Source organism: Erythrolamprus reginae, chromosome 1 (assembly GCF_031021105.1).
Source record: "Erythrolamprus reginae isolate rEryReg1 chromosome 1, rEryReg1.hap1, whole genome shotgun sequence".
In the NCBI taxonomy this organism is placed as follows: Eukaryota; Metazoa; Chordata; class Lepidosauria; order Squamata; family Dipsadidae; genus Erythrolamprus; species Erythrolamprus reginae.
The window spans coordinates 365,602,067-365,623,641 of NC_091950.1; the positions used below are offsets into that span (position 1 = coordinate 365,602,067).

A 21,575-nucleotide genomic window follows, 5' to 3' on the forward strand; every position below is an offset into this window, starting at 1 on the left:
CCTCTCTAGGAATCTCCTGGGAGGAAACAGGGCCTCCACCCGCCCTGTGATTTCCCCAATCGCACGCATTATTTGTTTTTACATTGATTCCTATGGGGAAAATTGCTTCTTCTTACAAACTTTTCTACTTAAGAACCTGGTCACGGATCGAATTAAGTTCGTAAGTAAAGGTACCACTGTATTAGCAAGTGCTACAGAAGAGAAATGTCTTTTCCTTGCAAGACGTTATTTGGCTTGGCAAGAAGAGCTGATGGCTCTTATTTTGAGAGTCTGCATGACTGTGCTTTAGGATATGCTTGCCATGGGTCATTCATTAAATCTCGTAATGTAGCAGGAGATTATAATAGATATAATGAACTCATTAGAGAAGTTGGGGGGGGGAATCAGTGCTGTGGTAAATCTATAAATATGTTAGGAAAAAGCCACTATGAATGAAGGAATTATTGCAAACTCTATTAATGGTCATAAAAGTGTTTAAAATAAGGAAGGAGAGACCATGTGACAGTTATTTAAGGCACAGATGAATATCTTTTTTAACCACACTGCAAGTCAAAACTGTCAACATGGCTTTTTAGAAATTATGCACTAAAAAGGAGAAAAGGGAAACTTCATTGTTGTTTCAAACACTTCTAGTTCAACCAAGCCCCGCCTTCCTTTAGTTTAGAAACTGACAACCCAGAAACTATTCATACTGTCAAAAATAGGCCTTTCTAGGGTACCTTCCCTGGTTGCAAAAATTTTGATGACCAGCATGGAAATGATTGAATCTATTAGTGGTCTAAATTTTTTTTGCTTCAAGTTGTTCATTGTCAAGTTGTTCATTACCTTCTTTTTTCTCTTTATTTCTGGACCAATTACTGAACCAATTTACATATCTTGTCATCACCCTCTCCCACGCAGTGACAATTGACATTGAGGTCAACTGCAGAATCGCCAAGGCAAGCTCTGCATTTGGCAGACTAATGACCTCGTGGAACCGATGTGGAATAAGCCTTGCTACAAAGGTCAAAGTCTACCAAGCAATAGTGCTAACTACCCTGTTGTATGCAGTAATGGGCAGCCAAATTTTTTACTGCCACACTGTAGGTGTGGCTTATTTTCTGGGTGTGGCTTAATGGTCATATGACTGGGTAGGAGTGGCTTGCTGGCTATGTGACCAGGTGGGAGTGGCTTGAATGATCATCATTGTTCAAGTGAATTGTTAAGCCCTCGACTTACACAACCTTACCAGGGGTGACAATTTGTTTCATGTTTCCTGCACTCTCATTCTTGGGTCGCCCCCCCCGCCTCAGGCTGGGTAGCTAGGCCAACGGGTGCTGCCAGAAGCATAAATGCTGCAGCGCCACTTCCACCCACCCCTTCTGCTTGCATCTCAGGCGGGAGGTGGCCACAGGAGGCTGGAGGGGAACCGGGCAGGAGAGAGGGAACCTTGTTCTAGGTCAGGAAGGAGGAAAGAGGAAAAAAGCAAGGAGCGCAGACGCAGCAGCAGCAGGGGAAAAAGGGAGAGCCAAGCTGAGACCTGTGATCCAGGAAGTGACAGCCACCAATAAGCCAGCGCTGCACACGCATCTTCATTTCCACCGGTGGAACTGTGTTCCACCCCGTCCTGCCTGCTGCCCACCCCTGGTTGTATGCCAGTAAGACTTGGACCATATACAGGAGACATGCTAGGCAATTGAACCCCTTCCACATGACCTGCCTCCATAGAATCCTGAGGATCCGGGGGCAGGTTGAGATGCCTGACACTGAGGTCCTCTCCAGAGCAGGCCTGCCATCAATTCCCACCTTGCTGATGAAAACCCAGACACGCTGGGCAGGCCATGTTGCTAGGATGCCAGACTATCACATCCCTAAACAGCTCCTCTATGATGAGCTGTCTAAAGGAAAGCGATCGCATGGGGGACAAAGGAAGCATTACAAAGACACGTTGAAAGCCTCCTTCAAGTCCCTCAATATGGACACCACCTCCTGGGAAACCCTGGCACAAGATCAACCAACATGGCGCATGATGATCCACCAAGGCTGCCAGACATCTGAGGCCAGAAAAACATTCATAGCAGAAGAGAAGTGAGCACTCCACAAATGCTGTGACAATGGTGCCCACACATATCTGCCCAACATGTGGCAGAACATTTTGTGCCCATATAGGCGTTACCAGCCATCTGCAGATACATTGTGTACAGCCCTCAATCCATGAGATGTCAAGGTCCTCCTCAAACACAATGTATGAATATTTCTTTACAATTCTTAGTGAATTATCTGCAGCAATAGAGAACACAACCCAGAACAAAGATTTGGCTCTGAATTAAATGAACAGTGCAATTCATTCTCTCTCTGTCTCTCTTTCTCTTTCTCTTCTGAAACAAGGTTCTTTAGCTCATTGTCCTTCAGTTAGATTGCTGTGGCTGATTTTTCAACTAGACCTATACATGTATTCAGTGAAGGGCTACCAATTTTTTTGCTACCACACTGTGGGCGTGTGGTAGTAAAAATTGGTTGCTCTGGGGTGGAGCTCCATTTTCGCTACCCTACTGCAGAATCATTGCATTCAATCAACTAAGATAAATAAAGATCTCTTACATGGAGTATGAATGGGAATCTAAAGTAGTTACTCTAGGTAGAAAGATGCCAAGAATCCAATGCATTCTTAAGTATGGGTAGAATAATATAACGAATGATTCTGGTCTTTTCTTAAGTATAATTAATTCTGAGTACCATATTTTAATATCAATTCTTGTGATGATGAGCAGAAAAAGAAAACCTCTTAAAAGAGGTACCATTTACTTATATCATTGAAAAGCTGATTCCACCTTGCAGCTTTCATATGCATTATTGTAATATGTGCATTTGGTAAGGCAGATTGGAATATATTTTGTGTTGCAGATTATTCTGGAAAAATACAGGTAATTGTCAATTTACAACAGTTCATTTGGTCACCATTTGAAGTTACAATGGCATTGAAAAAAGTAACTTTTGATTATTTTTCACTCTTACAACCATTGCTGCATCTCCATGATCATGTGATCAAAATTCATATGCTTGGTAACTGGCTCATATTTATAACTATTGCAGTGTCCACAGTCATGTGATCATCTTTTGCAACCTTCTGACAAGCAAAATCATTGTGGAAGCAGATTCACTTAATAATAGTGTTACTAAGAGCATTACTAGCTGTTACTAACTGTTACTAATAGTCTAACTAACTGGCAATATTAATTTATTAACCAGAGCATACAAAACATTTGTTAGACCAATTCTTGAATGCAGTTCATCTCTCTGGAATCCGCACTGCATATCAGATATCAATGCAATCAAAAGAGTCCAAAAATATTTCACAAGAAGAGTTTTCTACTCCTCTGCTCACAATAGAATACAGTACAGTGGTACCTCAAGATACGAACCCCTCATCTTACGAACAACTCGTGATACGAACCCGGGGTTCAGAAAAATTTTGCCTCTTCTTACGAACTTTTTTCGAGTACAAACGGGCGTTCGGAGACTGCTGGGAAGCCGCGCGGCTGTTTTAAAAGGTGACAGCCGGGCGGCGGGGCTTCCCAGAAGTCTCCCGAACGCCGGTTCGTAACTCGAACAAAGTTCGTAAGAAGAGGCAAAATTTTTCTGAACCCCGGGTTCGGTTCGGGAGGTTGCTGGGAAGCCCCCCAGGCTGGCTGCGACCTTTTAAAACACCCGCGCCGCTTCGCAGCTGTCTCCCGAAGCCGAACGCGGAAGTTCGGCTTTAGCGTTCGGCTTCAGGAGACAGCTGCGAAGCGGCGCGGGTGTTTTAAAAGGTCGCAGCCGGCCTGGGGGGCTTGCCAGCACCCCCCCGAACCCTGAACTTTTGCCGAACTTCCGGGTTCGAGGTTCGGGGGGGTGCTGGGAAGCCCCCCAGGTCGGCTGCAACCTTTTAAAACACCTGCGCTGCTTCGCAGCTGTCTCCCGAAGCTGAACGCGGAAGTTCGGCTTTAGCGTTCGGCTTCAGGAGACAGCTGGGAAGCGGCGCGGGTGTTTTAAAAGGTCGCAGCCAGCCTGGGGGGCTTGCCAGCACCCCCCGAACCATGAACTTTTGCCGAACTTCCGGGTTCGAGGTTCGGGGGGGTGCTGGGAAGCCCCCCAGGTCGGCTGCAACCTTTTAAAACACCTGCGCTGCTTCGCAGCTGTCTCCCGAAGCTGAACGCGGAAGTTCGGCTTTAGCGTTCGGCTTCAGGAGACAGCTGGGAAGCGGCGCGGGTGTTTTAAAAGGTCGCAGCCGGCCTGGGGGGCTTGCCAGCAGCCTCGCGAACCCCGAACTTTTGCCGAACTTCCGGGTTCGGGGTTCGGGGGGGTGCTGGGAAGCCCCCCAGGCCGGCTGCGACCTTTTAAAACACCCGCGCCGCTTCGCAGCTGTCTCCCGAAGCCGAACGCGGAAGTTCGGCTTTAGCGTTTGGCTTCAGGAGACAGCTGGGAAGCAGCGCGGGTGTTTTAAAAGGTCGCAGCCAGCCTGGGGGGCTTGCCAGCACCCCCCCGAACCCCAAACTTTTGCCGAACTTCCGGGTTCGGGGTTCGGGGGGGTGCTGGGAAGCCCCCCAGGCCGGCTGCGACCTTTTAAAACACCCGCGCCGCTTCGCAGCTGTCTCCCGAAGCCGAATGCGGAAGTTCGGCTTTGCCGTTCGGCTTCAGGAGATAGCCGCGAAGCGGCGCGGCTCTTTTAAAAGGTCGCAGCCAGCCTGGGGGGCTTCCCAGCACCCCCCCGAACCCCAAACCCAGGTTCGGGGGGCTGCTGGGAAGCCCCCCAGGCCGGCTGTCACCTTTTAAAACAGCCGCGCGGCTTCCCAGCAGTCGACAAAAGCCGTTTTTTTGCAGGGGGTTTTTTGGTTGCACGGATTAATTGACTTTACATTGTTTCCTATGGGAAACAATGTTTCATCTTACGAACCTTTCGTCTTACGAACCTCCTCCTTGCACCAATTAAGTTCGTATCATGAGGTATTACTGTACTTTATTCCACCAGACTCGAAATTTTGGGTTTGATAGCCTAGAACTTTGTCGCCTTCAATCTTAGCCGCCCTGAGTCCACGGAGAGGGGCGGCATACAAATCCAATTAATAATCATCATCATCATCATCATCTAACCTAAATGTAGTTCACAAAATCATTTACCACAATGTCCAACCTGTCAGTGATTTCTTCAGCTTCAACTGCAACAATACACAAGCTCACAATCGATTCAAACTTATGTAAACCGTTCCAAACTCAACTGCAAAAAATGCAACTTTAGCAACAATCAATGCCTGGAATGCACTACCTGACTCTTGTTTCTTCCCCAAACCCTAAAAACTTTAACTTTACACTATCTACAGTTAACCTCACCCCATTCCTAAGAGGTCTGTTAGGGACATGCATAAGCAGACCATTCTTCCTGCCGTCCCTGTCCTACTGCTAATGTTTATACCAATACCTACTACCTTGTCCATATTTGATAGATAAATTGTTCTCCTCTTTCTCTGCCAGAGGAATTATTATTATTATTATTATTATTATTATTATTATTATTATTATTATTATTATTATTTATTAGATTTGTATGCCGCCCCTCTCCAAAGACTCGGAGTGGCTCACAACAGGAATACAAAATACAAACCCAATGATTAAAAAAGCAAAACAGTTTAAAATCCTTGATTAAAAACACTCATACAATCCAAACAAACCATACATAAAACGGAGCGGCCGAGGGGAATCAATTTCCCCATGCCTGGTTGCAAAGGTGGGTTTTTAGGAGTTTGCAAAAGGCGAGGAGGGTGGGGCCACCACAGAGAAGGGTCTTCCCCTGGGTCCCACCAGACGGCATTGTTTTGTCGACGGGACCCGGAGAAGGCCAACTCTGTGGGACCTAATCGGTTGCTGGGATTCGTGCGGCAGAATGCGGTCCCTAAGGTATTAGCACAGTGGGGATAAAAAAAACTTTAACAACTATGGCAAGAAAGGTAATAAATTGGGGCAAAACTCACTTAACAAGTATCTCACTTAGCAACGGATACTCTGAGCTCAATTGTCTTTGTGAGTCGATGACTACAGTAAACAGACCTAGAGGGAAAGAAAAACCAGGAGATATATTATCTCTGAGGAAAAACCCAGCGGCTATTGCCAAAGAGCCAACCCTCCAAGTATAAAGCTCTTCTGTTCTTGCATGCTGACTCAAGCCCCACCCTATGTTGCTGCTGGATATCCCACCAGGATTTGCAATGATGCCAGCTGCCAAAAAATGCTGAGGTGTGGAAAACACCAAGTTTATCCTCTGAGAAGAGATCACTTATTCGGTGTCTCAGTCTAAATCAGGCATGCGGACGAGACTGAAATTAGAACGGGACTTTTATTTATTTATTATTAGAGTTGGAAGGGACCTTGTAGGTCATCTAGTCCAACCCCCGGCTCAAGCAGGAGTCCCTACACCATTTGAGACAAATGTCCATCCAATCTCCTCTTGAAAGTCTCAAGTGTTGGAGCCCTTACAATCTCCACAGGCAAGCTGTGCCACTGGTTGATCGCTCTCACCGTCATGAATTTCCTCCTTATTTCCAGGTCCTTTCTCCAGGTCCTCTTCTGAGCTCCAGAGACCTTTATTGGAAGTGGCCAATGATTTTGAAGTAGGGTTGAACTTCACCTACTAAGACCGCAGACTGGATGGGCAGAGGTGATGAGCTGAATTAAAACTTGAAAACCAGATGTTCAGCTCTCACTATCTAAAACTTCTTATCCATGCTAATATGAAGGGGGCTAAAATGTATATAAGGAATCAGCTGGCGGTTTTCTCTCTCATTTCCAAAAGGTTGTTAGGCTGTGACGCACACACATATACATGTGTATACATGTACACACACCTCTTACATCAGCCTTTGCATCACCCTTTACAACTTCAGTTAGGTGGATTTGGGAGTGTCAATCTCCTGTTTACTCTTGCATGGAAAATTCTCAAGGAATTCCAACTAGCCATCAGCTTTACTCATAAATCAGAATTATACTTTAAAAAGTACCTATCAGCCATAAAACCACCAAGGTGGTTTTTTAAAAAATCAAATTAATAGTATATTTGAAATCTTAGGTATCTTTATTTATGACCAAGTCTCACAGAAATAATCTGAATAAATTTATATATTGGATTAGAAGCACTCTGTTCTCAAGGATTGTTATCTTTTTCCGCAGAATATTAACAGCACTGTATTAAATTTTTTTCAGCCCCTCGGTTATCTGTAAATTGGAAAGCATAACTCTGCCCTTCCTGAGTTTTGTTCTTTCAAAATCTAAGTTGGGTATTGTTTTCAGTTTAAGGAAACAATAAATATTACCCTCACAAGATTAGATTTCATAACAAGTCAGGATGGACTATTTTTCTGTGTATGTAGACGTGTTTGTACATTCCAAAGCGTGCACGCCCACCCACACCCAGCTTCTGAAGAAGGCCCCTCTCTACCGTGTGACTCAGCGCTGAAGCAAGAATTCCAATTATCAACCTTCACCTAGCCTAAAAGTCTTGCATAGAGTTACATCTGTTTTGCACGTTTGGTACATATTGCAGCATTTAAAAAGGAAAACACACACACACAAAAAAAACCCTGCGAGTCATCCCTCTTGCATCAGACTCACTCCAGATTCTCATTCCTTCCTATTTGCATGACTTTCAGCAGCTCAGCAATGAAACTGAGTAAGAAAGCAGACCTGGCCGAGAGAATTCAGTTTGTTTGTTTATTTGTTTGTTTGTTTGTTTGTTTTGTCCAATACACAATGAGGGTTTTAGTGGGTATATATCAATATACACATAGTAAAATACATGATGAAGGTTATAGAGGAGATACTCATAGTAAAATATATCTAAGAAATAATAGAAAAGAAGATATAGTAATAGAACATATCAATGAAAGAATAGAAGAAGAGATATAGGTATAGAAGAAAGGTATAGGAGATATAGGAGAGCAATAGGACAGGGGACGGAAGGCACTGTAGTGCACTTGTACTCGCCCCTTACTGACCTCTTAGGAATCTGGATAGGTCAACCGTAGATAATCTAAGAGTAAAGTGTTGGCGGTTTGGGGATGACACTATGGAGTCCGGTAATGAGTTCCACGCTTCGACAACTCAGTTACTGAAGTCATATTTTTTACAGTCAAGTTTGGAGCGGTTAATATTAAGTTTAAATCTGTTGTGTGCTCTTGTGTTGTTGTGGTTGAAGCTGAAGTAGTCGCCAACAGGCAGGACGTTGCAGCATATGATCTTGTGGGCAATACTTAGATCTTGTTTAAGGCGTCCTAGTTCTAAGCTTTCTAGGCCCAGGATTGAAAGTCTAGTCTCGTAGGGTATTCTATTTCGAGTGGAGGAGTGAAGGGCTCTTCTGGTGAATTATCTTTGGACATTTTCAAGGGTGTTAATGTCTGAGATGCGATATGGGTTCCAAACAGATGAGCTGTATTCGAGGATGGGTCTGGAAAAAGTTTTGTAAGCTCTGGTAAGTAGTGTGAGATTGCCAGAGCAGTAGCTACGTAGGATTAGGTTTACAACTCTTGAAGCCTTCTTGGCTATGTTGTTGCAGTGGGCTTTGGCACTTAAGTATTTTGTTATTAGTATACCAAGGTCTTTAACCGAGTGGGGATTATCTGTGATAATTTGATTATTCAGTTCGTATGTGGAGTTCAGATTCTTCTTCCCAATGTGTAGGACAGAGCATTTGCTAGTTGAGATTTGGAGTTGCCATGTGTTAGACTGTGTTAGATTGTGGTCTCTCCCTCCCTCCTCTGCTCCCTCCCTCTTACCCTGCCTCTCTCTCTCTCTCTCTCTTATCATGGGATTTGCTTAACAATAGCAATTGGAACTGATCTCACCAAGTGATATGGTCACATGACGTTGAGGTTTACAACTACATTGATTCATGATGGAAATTCCAGTTCCAATGTACTGTGGTTAAAACAAGAACTACCTCTGAGTCCAAGGAAAAGTTCTCAGATCCTATCCTGAGTCCAGTGACTGTTTCAGCAACAGATTTAGTAATCTTTGATTCTCTACAGGTAAATCTTGACTGACTACCACAATGAAATCTAGAATTTTGGCCGTAAGTCATTGCAGTTATAATCGAAGCACCATGCGGCTGGATTTGATTTTATGACCATTTTTATGATGGCCGTAAAGAGCGCCACTGAGGTTGTAAAGTGAATCATGGTTGTTAAGTGAACCACATGATTCTTGAAACAAATCCATTAGTTGTTGTTGTTTTCTTTTGGTTGGAGAAGGGCAAAAAAAGTCACCAAATGTGAGTCTCATGACCACCGAACACTGCAGCTAGAGTTGAATGCAAACCAGTTACTACATGCCCAGAAACTATAATCACATGACTTGGGGACATGACAGTCATCATTAAGGATAGGTCATTCTTTTTTTTTAACATGTCATAAAATAAATAGCTGGTCATAAATCAAGCACTATCTGTACTGGATAAGTGAAAAACGAGCATTTTGGTTGATTTTGTGAGAAAGGAATGAAACTGAAATGGGTTGGGATATTATTATTATATTATTATTATTATTATTATTATTATTATTATTTATTAGATTTGTATGCCGCCCCTCTTCGTAGACGATGATCTACATTCGGCTCATTTGTGGTGTAGCTACTTCTGAACTGGGTGAACCAATGGGCTTGACTTGGAAGGAATGCTGTTATGAAGATATTTTATCAGAAGTGACCCTTTGTAAAGATCACTTAAGTGTGATGTGACCTTTCCTGCACTCACCAAACAATCCATAGATAAGGCAGCTTCCCGTGTTCCTAGCTTGGTCAAAAGGAATATATTTGTGTAGTGAGGCACGCACGTTTTCATGTTGCAGAGAGAGGGAAAGAGGGAAAGAGGTTCATTCCAGGGAAATGAATTTGAACTAGGCTGACTTATAATCCTGAATAAATTGGCAAGGTGGGTACTTGGCCTGATTCCTATACCGTTTTAATATACTCACAGGGCTGGAAAGAGTTCTTCAGCCTATGGAGCATGGCTCCTGCTCAATACACACTGAGGGCAGCACAAATCCAACTTAAAGCATCCTAGACAAATGAAAGGTATAGGAAATATAGGAGAACAATAGGACAGGGGACGGAAGGCACTCTAGTGCACTTGTACTCACCCCTTACTGACCTTTGACCTTTGAATCCATTACTTTCTGTTCTACCATTTTGGAGTGATGAAGATTTTTGTTATATGCGTTAAGATAATAGTCCAATAATTCTCTACCTTGACATCTTTTAAGATGTGTGAACTTTAACTCCTAGAATTCTCCAACCAGAATTCTTTAGCCCAGAAGTCCATACATCTTAAAAGTTGTCAAGACAAATAGAAAATTGTAATGAGGGGAAAGTGTGCGTGTTTGTGTGTGTATTATGTGTATTATATTATGCACACAAATGTTCATAAATAAAGTAAATATTTATGAGCATTTAAATGTTGGTATATAAGGCCAAGCGCTTATTTCAGGCTTCAAAAATTGTGAGACAGGGTCTTATTTTATTTATTATTTAATTTATTTATTATATTTTTAATGCCAGCCTTCTCCTTAGACTCAGGGCGGCTTACAACATGTTAGCAATAACACTTTTTAACAGAGCCAGCTTATTTCCCCCCACAATCTGGGTCCCCATTTTACCCACCTTGGAAGGATGGAAGGCTGAGTCGACCTTGAGTTGGTGATGAGGTTTGAACCACTGACCTGCAGATCTAGTAGTCAGTGGCCTGCAGTACAGGACTCTCTACCTGTTGTACCCCCCCTGGCTCATTTGGGGAAAAACATGCTACCTTTTCATATTTTTCATATTTGTAGTGTAACTTTTCATATTTGTAATGATTGCATTGCTACTTATTTCCTTGATAGCTCAGGATTTCTTCTTTTTCTTGCAAGGTTGTATCCCACCCGGGAGTGATTATAAGAGTCCCCAATCGGAAAAAAACATGCAAGTTGGAAAAAGGTATTCATTGCACAACCTTCTGCCCTGTGGTGTATTCTAGTACAAGGGAAGCAGATTTGATTCAACATAGTGTGATGGGTCATTTGACATTCAAGAGCAACATGCAGTAAACTGAAGAATTTTCACTGTATTTTCTCATTATCAAGAAATATTTTTAGATAGTGTTTAAATAAAATGACAAAAATAATGACAAATACACCCATCTTGAGCTATAATAATAATAGGAACTGTGTTTTCTATTAATGTACATATGTATATTTTATAAGGTCTGTGTATATAAGAATACAAAAATTTTAAAATATATTGTTAAATAATGTTCGATAAAAGATGTTGTGATGTTTGAGTGTTTTTCCTTGTTTGTGTTATTGTAAACATACCAAAATTGTGAAGAGATTGGGCAACTTTTGGATATAGTCTCAGTTCCTCCACCTATGTGGCTGCTTCTATTTGAAATCTCAGGATGTTGTATGACTGCACGTATGACTACAAACATGACTACACCTCTGGTTTCTGGGACACATCTAAGGGCTCTGGGTTAAACTGAAATGATGCAAGTATGTCTCTTCTGGTATATTTATTGTAGTGGCTAAGGTAATCCAAGGAAGTACATACTAAAAGCTTTCTGCATTAGCAGTGTACAATTTTAACGGAAACTTGAAGAAATTTCGGTCTTTCCAGTTACCAAGTGTCAATTACTGTTTGCCAACTTTAATGTTGTTTCTAAGTGTGGCACTGCCCTCTAGTGGCTTGAATATTGAACACTGAATATTGCACATTGTTCCTAGTCTCAAATAATTGTTGCTAGTTGCGAAGTTGTGTCCAACCCATCGCAACCCCATGTACAATGCTCCTCCAGGCCTTCCTGTTCTCTACCATCCCCTGGAGTCCATTTAAATTCATGTTGATTGCTTCAGTGCTCTCCATCCAGACACTTCATTCTCTGCCGTCTCATTCTTCTTTTGAACATAAGAGCCATGCTGAATCAGACCAAAGCCCATCGAGTCCAGCATTCTGTGTCACATAGTGACCCACCAATTGTATATGGGGATCTTGAGCAGAAAGAGAAGGCAAGACCCTCCCTTTCTCCTGACCCTCAACAAATGGTACTCAAGGGAATCCTGCCTGCCTCAACCAACATAGAGGCGGCACATGGACATCCGTTTCAATAACCACCGATACACTTGGCATCCATGAATCTGTCTAATCCTGCCTTGAAGCTATCAAGGCTGACAGCTGCCATAACCTCTTCTGGAAGTGAATTCCATAAACCAACGACCTTCTGGGTGAAGAAATATTTCCCTTGATTTGTCCTCGCTTTCTTACCTATTGAACTTTAGGGAGTGTCCTCTCGTCCTAGTATTATGTGATAGAGAAAATATTTTTTCTCTATCCACCTTTTCTATCCCATGCATGATTTTATACACTTTGATCAAGACACCCCTTAAACGCCGTCTTTCAAGGCTGAAGAGACCAAGGTGTTGCAATCTGGTTTCGTAAGGGAGGTGCTCCATTTCTTTGATCATACTTGTTGCCCTTTTTTGCACTTTTCCCTTTTGCTCTCAATTGTTGCAGGCATTAGGTTCTTCTCCAGTGAGTCCTTCCTTCCCATTAGGTGAACAAAGTATTTGAATTTCATCTTCGGGATCTGGCCTTCTAAAGAGTAGTCAGAGTTGATCTCCTCTAGGACTGACTGGTTGGATCGCTTTACAGTCCAAGGGACTCACAGGAGTCTTCTCCAGCACCATAGTTCAAAGTTTTCTTATGGTCCAACTTTCACTGCCATACGTTGCTACTGGGAAAACCATAGCCTTGACTATATGCACTGTGATTGGCAGGGTGATGTCTCTTCTTTTTAATATGTTGTCTATATTTACCATAGCAGGAGCAAGCGTCTTTTAATTTCTTGGCTGCATTCCCCATCTGCAGTGATCTTGGAGCCCAGGAAAATAAAATCTATGACTACTTCTATTTCTTCCCCATTTATTTGCCAGAAATTGAGAGGGCCAGATACCATTATCTTAGTTTTTTTAATGAGTTCCAAATAATAGTTTTGCTTTAAAAAAAAAGTAGCACTTAATTTTGTCAATAAGACATAGCAATTCTATCATCTTGTTTCCAATTTCTGTTTTTATCTACTAATGTAACTACCCAACTCAGATTTGATAATCCTCAAGCCTTAAAATCCATGAAGGATGTAGTAAAAACAACCAAATTTTTGTAATCTAAATCAATTATTTGTTGATCCAAGTGATTAAGCCTAAACTAGAGAATGCATATCATAGAAGAGTTGGATTTTATTTTATTTTATTTATTTTATTTATTGTTAGAGTTGATAGGGACCATGCAAGTCATCAAGTCCGACCCCCTGCCTGAGCAGGAATCCTAAAGCACCCCAGCCAAGTGGCAGTCCAATCTCCTCTTGAAAGTGTCCAGAGTTGGGGAGTTCACAACCTCTGCATGCAGGTTGTTCCACTGGTTGATCGCTCTGACCGTCAGGAAGTTCTTCCTTACTTCTAGGTTGAATCTCTCCTTGGTCAGCTTCCAGCCGTTGTTCCTCGTCCGGCCCTCTGGTGCTCTGGAGAATAGAGTGGCCCCCTCCTCTCTGTGGCAACCCCTCATATACCTATATACAGCTATCATGTCCCCTCTGGCCCTCCTTTTCTCTAGGCTATCCATGCCCAGTTCCCGCAATCTCTCTTCGTAAGTCTTGGTTTCAAGTCCCCTAATCATTTTGGTTGCTCTTTTCTGCACCTTCTCCAGAGTTTCAATGTCTCTTTTGAAGTGTGGTGACCAGAACTGGATGCAGTACTCCAGATGTGGTCTGACCAGGGTGTAGTAGAGTGGTATTAATACTTCCCTGGTCTTGGAGTTGATACAGCTTAGGATAGTGTTGGCTTTTTTGGCCACTGCTGCACATTGCTGGCTCATGTTTAGTTGATTATCCACCAAGAGCAGTAGTGGATTGTAAATAGTTTTGCTGCTGGTTTGCTTGCGCGCACAGTGCTTCGGCACATGCACAGAAGTGTCCGGGCGGGTGGGCAGAGCCTCCAGTCTGCAGCACTCCCATTTCTTAGAACCTGTCTGAACTGGGAGCAACTCACTGCTGATTTAGAGAAAGGATAACATGCAACAATTGCTTTATGTTCATTTCCTGAAAACAGAACTTAGAAACAGCACAAATATTAATCAGAGCAACATTCTTTGCATATTTTCATATCAGGTTTTCATTTGGTTGCATAAGAAAGATAAATGGAATTTGCTTTCAATTTTTCTTTGAATTAGAAGAGCACTTCCATGAAGATGTTAGTGGGTGGAATATGAGGTTTTTCACTCAGTATGAGTTAGCCAAGAAGTACGTATGAATAATCTGTCTTTCATCATACACTCCTTGGCTTTCCATAATTCTAGTTAAATCTTGTGGGAAGGTATTATCTCCTCTTGGACAAATACATAGAAATCATTCATTCGAATTCTGGAGAACTGCAAAAGGCCATGCATCTAATAACCTCCAAGATATCTCCAGTGTCTGAAAACAGAATAACCTTTTCCCATCTAGCAAGATGGAGCAAGAAAGAAAGGCAGCAGCAGGGACAGGCAGCCACACCAAACCCCTCTCTCTGCTGCAATATTTACTCTATAAGACGCACAGACATTACCACCCACTTTTTTTGGATTGGGAGTGCTCGTTATAGTGAGGAAAATACAGTAATAAATCACGTTATCAAATGAGACATGGTATTCTTTTGGTATGACCAAAGTCATTTAACGAGGTAGGCTTGAGTTTTAAGATTATTTTATTTTGCCCACAAGAAAGGAGTAACAAATGGAATACAATCAGATACACACAAGGTTCCAAATATCGGATCCACATAGTTATTATAGTCAGTGGTTAGTGCATCATCCAATAATCTTTATTTCTTCCAATTGAACCATTATTGGGCCTCAGGAGAACGAGTGAAAGGCTACGACAGTATAGCCATGCTGTGTACATTGTACTTCTGCTGCAGAATTGCAGACTTGGTTTTTGTGGAATTCAGTGTTAGGAAGAATAATGTAAACACACACTGTTTTTAATGTTTCTGGTACTACATAAAATTTGTATTCATTCAGTCTTAAAACAATATGCAAAATAGGTTAGTATTATTAATTTCCTATAAACATTTTCTATGTCACCTAGCTACTGCTAAAACCAATAGCCCTATACTCCTCTGCTGAGACTTATGTCCTATCTCTCTCTTCTTTATGGACTTTACGACAAAGCAGGAAACTTTGTAACAGACACAGACTTTCCACTATTAGTTTGTGGAAAGAATTTCCAACAATTGTGGGAAAGCACTCAAAGGGAATTCCCTCAAAGTTCATACTGACTGTTGAGTAGAAGAAATAGACAGACAGACAGAACCCAATGCCCTGGAAGACGGCACAGGTAACATCCACCAAGAAACACTGATTCAACTGGATACTGTTAATAGCCATTTATTAGAAGGATGGTTTGTCAGATTGTATGTTTTATATGGCCATGACAATTTTGAATAAGTAACGTTCAGTGGGATTGAAGATGGGACTCCTTGTCATCAGATGCTGCTCTTCTCAATGGTTTTTCCATTTAGTTAGCCAAATGATTAGCTAAAGAAAAATAACTGTTTCCCAGCTACACTGAAACAGAACAGTGCTAGTCAAAACCATTTCAACACATACACTACACTTTTATCGTGCATATCAATATTACTAACCAATGGTGAGAACATGATAAAATAGAAAGCAATCATCCTCAAAGATATGAAGCCAATTTAGGTCCATTATATTCTTCAGGTTTAGATACCTTCCTAGTTCTCTGTAGTAGGCACGGGATTATCAAGTAATTATTAAAATTCATCCTTAATAGTGAAATGTGGCTGATCTTCAGGTTTAAAGTTTGGGTTAGGGCTGCCATCTTCATTGAGAATTCTTCGGGCAGTGTAGCCAACAATAGGATATTTGGTCTTGTAAACATTATTAAAGGTCTCATCCAAAGATCGCAATTGCTCTTCTGTGAGCCCCGTCTCAATGAATTGCAATTGTGTAAAAAAAGGAAAGATGGAGAGGAAAGGGGAGGGGTAGACAGAACAAATACAATGATTATTGCACAACTCCACGCTATGTAATGGGAATGCAAAGATCTACTAATACCATTTCTGTTTTTAAATTCCCTCCCCAATCCCACTGTCTTTAATGATCCTGTACTTGGATCAAATCACCAGGACCAATAAATCCATGTGCAAATAAAACCATTCCTTAGTTGTGGCTTCAAATCAAGCTATACTGAAAAGATATTTTCTTACTGTATCATAAGTGAGATCTGCTGGATCAAGGGACATTTTTGCAACACTTCGGGTTGAATCTTTGCCAGCTAGTACATTGTATGGTGCTCCTTTCCCATAAAATTCTGTTGGGGAAAAATAACAAATAGCAGTTAAGCGCGGGACTTAAGATTCTTAGGATCACCAAACATCCCAGCAAAAAAAAAAAAAACAATTTACCTTTTACTCGGCGAGTCATGTCTTGGTCAAGACAAGATACAATATGGACAAATTTGGAACTGTTAAAGTGACATTCAAAAAATAGACATAGAAATTGGCAATTGGGCTGACAATAACCCGATGTTGATTATATGGAAAGGGAAAAGAAGAAGGACAAGATGGACATTGAAGCTGGAACTCCATCCCCTCCTACTTCCTCCCAAAGTCCTTCTCAAAAATAATATTTGGCCATAACTTTTTGTCATGAGTAGTAGGAATCCAATAACTGGATCCCCAAATTTTCCTTTTACAACTGCCCATTCCCAGCTATTTGCCTTATACTTTTGTATACATGCTACTTATGTCCCTTTTTAATAATCTTGTGGTAAAAAGTATGGGAATGAAGCATATTTTCCCATCAACACTGTGCGGCTATTCAGAAGATGGTCCCGTAAGGTTACTTACAGGACCAAATTCTGCCGCATGAACCCCAGTAACTAGTTAGGTCCCATAGAGTTGGCTTACTCCAGGTCCTTTCAGCTAGGCAATGTTGCCTGGTGGGGCCTAGGAGTAGAGCCTTTTCTGTGGCAGCCCCGGCCCTTTGGAACCAGCTCCCCCCTGAGATTTGTACCGCTCCCATCCTTTCTTTCGTAAATCTTTGAAAACTCATCTCTGCCGGCAGGCTTGGGGCCGTTGAGCACAGATACTCTGCTCTGACCATGAGTGTAAATAGAATGAATGTGACTGATTATGTTTTATAATTGGGGTTTTAGATAAATTTAGATTGTTTTAACTACTGGATTTCTTAAATGTTTTTGTATTATTCCTGTTATAAGCTACCCTGAGTCTGCGGAGAAGGGCGGCATAGAAATCAAATAAACAAACAAATAAATAAATAAATAAACGTTGCTTTATGGATTTATTGTATAATGTGATTGGTTGCTGAATTGATTGCATTGGTTGCTGAATCTTTTGAAGCAGCAGTAATTTTCAAACTGTTTATATTCCTCTCAGAACCCTGGTTTGAAATTGAACACTTCAATGAGTAAAGGCAAATCAGGCACAAATAACTCAGGTTTAGAAATCCAGGAGGAAAGCAAGTAGGAACAGCTCCCCTTGGTTTTAAACAGTGGCAAAATGAATATCCCCGGGGCAGCAGCACTAGACTCTTACAAATATATGAAACCATTGCTACATAGTTACTACAAGCTTGCAAAAAAGACAGGAGAAGATCTAGCTTACTCTTCAGGTGAAATTAGCACAGAGGGCTACTGAATGAATAAAATATGGCACTATACACAGGTGCTGTCCTTCTAAAACAGATGTAAGCAATATGTGGCCTTCTTAGCTGATGTTGGGCTACAAGTCCCAGAATTGCTCACCATCAATCATGTTTACTGGAACTAATAGGAGCTGAAATTCAACAACTGGAAAGGTAAAGGTTATCCAGGTCTGGGAATAAAGGATAACAAACATCTGGAGGGGGGAACTAGCAGCATTTACAAATTAGAGGAACAGGTTTTTTCAGCATATCTTTGAGCAGTTGCCTTTGCTCTTTAAAAGGGACATCTGGTTAAGGTGACAACACTAAGATATACTTACTTTGAACCATACTGAAGGAAGGGGGAGAGGCATTCTGCTTGTAAGGTGATCTTACCTTTTCCAGAAGTGACATCAAACACCACACCCTTCACAGCTATATAAATAGGTTCATCCTCCTGAAAGTACAATTTATATACTTTATCATGAAATGTACTGATAAGAAATACCAACAGCATAGTTTTTACCTGGTCTTTCTTTAAAGAGGAAAGTCTGTTTACATTAACAAAGGGATGCTATAACAAGAAGTCATAATAAACTTGAGCAGAGAAATCTCTGATTAGCGTAAATAAAAAGAAAAGTCTGTATCACTGAATGTACTAGATATAGAATAGTTGTTAAAGGGTGAGGAATTTGTGATCCTCCAGAGGTGGCTGGAGCTCTACAACCCAAATCTCTTTACTCTTGGCCGTGATAGTATGTGTTGCTCATGTTATACTTCAGATGCAGCTGGTTTCATTGCTTATCAAAATTTCTACATCAAATTCCTTTGTTAATGGAATAAAAACAATAGAAGTTATCATATCCATTATGATATAACATGTGCAAGTGAAAGCTCTGATTATTAAGGTATAAATTATTTATTCTGGTACAAAAAAAATCCCTTTTTTAATGAAGAGGAACAGCAAGCAAAAACTTACTACATACATTAGGAAATGCCTTTAATATTTACAAACAACCTTGGATTTCTTTCCTTTGTCTTTAAGTGTCTTTATGAGCATACGAAATTGTGTCCAGTTATCACAAGGGTATCTATGTTGCCAATTGGATTTTTCTAAATTACAAAAGTATAATCCAAAGCTCAAAGTCCCATGAGCATCCTTTTAAAGACCTCAAAAAATCCAGAATTCTTGGGGTTTCTAATCATAGCCATCCTACCCTCAAAACATTGCTATAGAGCACCACACTAGACACAAGAACAGTTTTTTTCCCAATGCCATTATTATTATTATTTATTGGATTTCTATGCCGCCTCTTTCCAAGGACTTCTCTCCGAGGACTGCTAAGCAAATAATTCCCTCAACACTGTCAAACTATTTACTAAGTCTGCACTACTATTACTATTAGGTTTTTTCATCATTCCTATCACCATCTCCTCCCACTTACGTGGTATGACTATAACTTGTTGCTTGTATCCTTAAGATTTTTATTAATATTGTTTCCTCATTGCTTATTTGATCCCTACGACAATCATTAAGTGTTGTACCTCATGATTCTTGACAAATGTATATTTTATTTTATGTACACTGAGAGCATATGCACCAAAGACAAATTCCTTGTGTGTCCAATCACACTTGGCCAATATATTCTATATTCTGTTCTACAGTATTCTGTTATACTCCCCCCCCAAAAAAGGGAACACTTAAACAATAGAATACAGTATAACTCCAAGTAAATAAAATTCTGTGAAATCAAGCTGTCCACTTAGGAAGCAACACTGACTGACAATCAATTTCATTTTGTTGTCAGCACATTCAGAACAAAGTATTCAATGAGAATATTTCATTCATTTAGATCTAGGATGTGTTATTTGAGTGTTCCCTTTATTTTTTGAGCAGTGTATATTCTATTCTATTTTCTATCTACTCTATTTTCTATTCTATTGTAGGAACAAAATTGCAAGCACTAAGGACTCCCACAAAACATACCTTAGGTGTATTTATTATTGCATTGCAGTGGAACTCTACACAAAGGTATCACACAAAGATAGATAGAATTCTTTATTGGCCATGTGTGATTGCACAAACAAGGAATTTGTCTTTGGTGCACATGCTCTCAGCAAGGCAAGAAAAAGATGCTACAACAGTTTTGGGAGACAAGTGTGAACCCTCCCTGCTTCGTCCTAACGCGCAGCCTCCCAATTTGGGCAGTCGTGTTTTAATCCTGAGTCCTTTGTGATTGGATGGCATAGAAATCAAATAAATAATAATAATAATAAATGCTGTAGTAAAAAAATCCTCCTAGTTACTCTTTCTTGTGGGTTATCGAGGCTGTTTTAACTACAAGGAAAAACATGCCGCCTAATAAACTTCACCGAGTTCGAAGAGATTTGTAGCCCAGGAGCTCCCCCAACTCGCCCTCCCTCCGCAAAGTAACTTCGTTCCGCTCCGGCCGAAAGCCTCCAAGGCGGGATCAAAACGCGTGGAACCGCTCCGGTTCTGTTGTTGCAACAGGAAGTCCAGAAGACGCAGAACAGGACGCTTCTGCTACTCTTTTCCCTAGAGAGGCCTCCCCCCCTACACTCCGAGAAAGTGGTTCGACCCGGGCTTTGCAGCCGAGAAGGCCCGTCCCATGGCGCTGAGGCGGGGTGTGTGGCAACATTTCCGAAAGCTTTGCCGTACCTGGCGGCCGTCGTACCTGGCCAGCTCGTCTTCCGTGAAGAGCCGCACCGGCCTATGCGAGGGCGGGGGCTTGAAGCGGAGTTCCTGCTCGGCCGGCGCCTCCCGAGGGCCCTCGAGGGTCAAAGCTAGCAGGACGAACGCCAGGCGTGCGCCTTGGGCCATGGTTGTAAGGGCGGCGGGCCGCTTCCAAAATCCGGCCGGGAAAGGAGAAATGGCGTGGGAAACGCCTCCTCGGGCTCGCGTTGTTCGTCTATTCACCCAACTCCGTTTATACCTCGCCTCAGGCCCCAGATTCAGAGGACAGGCTTTCCTATCTCTTCGCTTAGTTCGAAAAAGTTACGGACAGACTGACGCTAGAGTTAAAGGACAAATTAGAGATTGCTTTGAAAACTGGCACAAATAGCTCGCCTTAAACACGACCTAAGCATAGCCCATAAAATCATCTGCTACAACGTCCTGTCAACGACTACTTCAGCTTCAACCACAATAACACACGAGCACACAACAGATACAAACTTAATGTAAACCGCTCCAAATACAAATGCAGGAAATACGACTTTAGTAACCGAGTAGTTGATGCACGGAACTCACTGCCGCACTCTGTAGTATCATCACCTAACTCCCAAAACTTACCGTTGACCTCTCCGGATTCCTAAGAGGTCAGTAAGGGGTGTGCATACCTGTCCTCATGGGGTTTTTTACTAGTATAGGAATATTACTATATCTTTGCACACCACCAATATGTACTTGACAAAACAAATAAAATAGGTAGATAGGTAGGTAGATAGATAGATAGAGGTAGGTAGGTAGACAGACAGACAGATCTGTATCTGTCTTCTAGAGAGGAGAATCAAGATTAAAGGCTAGAAAGGATGAAGAAATTCTAAATCTATTGAAACTTAAAACATTGGAAAACTAATGCGGGGGAGGAAATAACCAATGTTATTCTGAATGGACCGTCATGTACCTTTTCTTATGTATATATTATGTTTTTAAAATGTGTTATAAAAAACTTTTTGATTAAACAAAAAGAAGAAAGAGCTATGGATGAGAAGGTCCTCCAGCTATTCAAAACAAAACAAAACAAAAATAAAACAATTGGCGGAGTGGGATAGGATAGAAGGGGGAAAATCCTTCTCTTTGATTAATTCTTTGACTGATTAAA

General features: G+C 41.6%; 1 protein-coding gene across 1 annotated transcript; it reads right to left on the minus strand.

Annotated features, from left to right (window-relative positions):
• Positions 1-14,747: 14,747 nt before the first annotated feature.
• Positions 14,748-21,034, minus strand: NENF (neudesin neurotrophic factor). The gene is made up of 4 exons (XM_070734458.1): positions 20,411-21,034; positions 18,127-18,187; positions 16,293-16,396; positions 14,748-16,013 (listed from the first exon to the last, which is right to left on the minus strand). Exons 1-4 carry the CDS (start codon positions 20,570-20,572, stop codon positions 15,837-15,839), a joined length of 504 nt encoding a protein of 167 aa, XP_070590559.1. The 5' UTR covers positions 20,573-21,034; the 3' UTR covers positions 14,748-15,836.
• Positions 21,035-21,575: the final 541 nt, after the last annotated feature.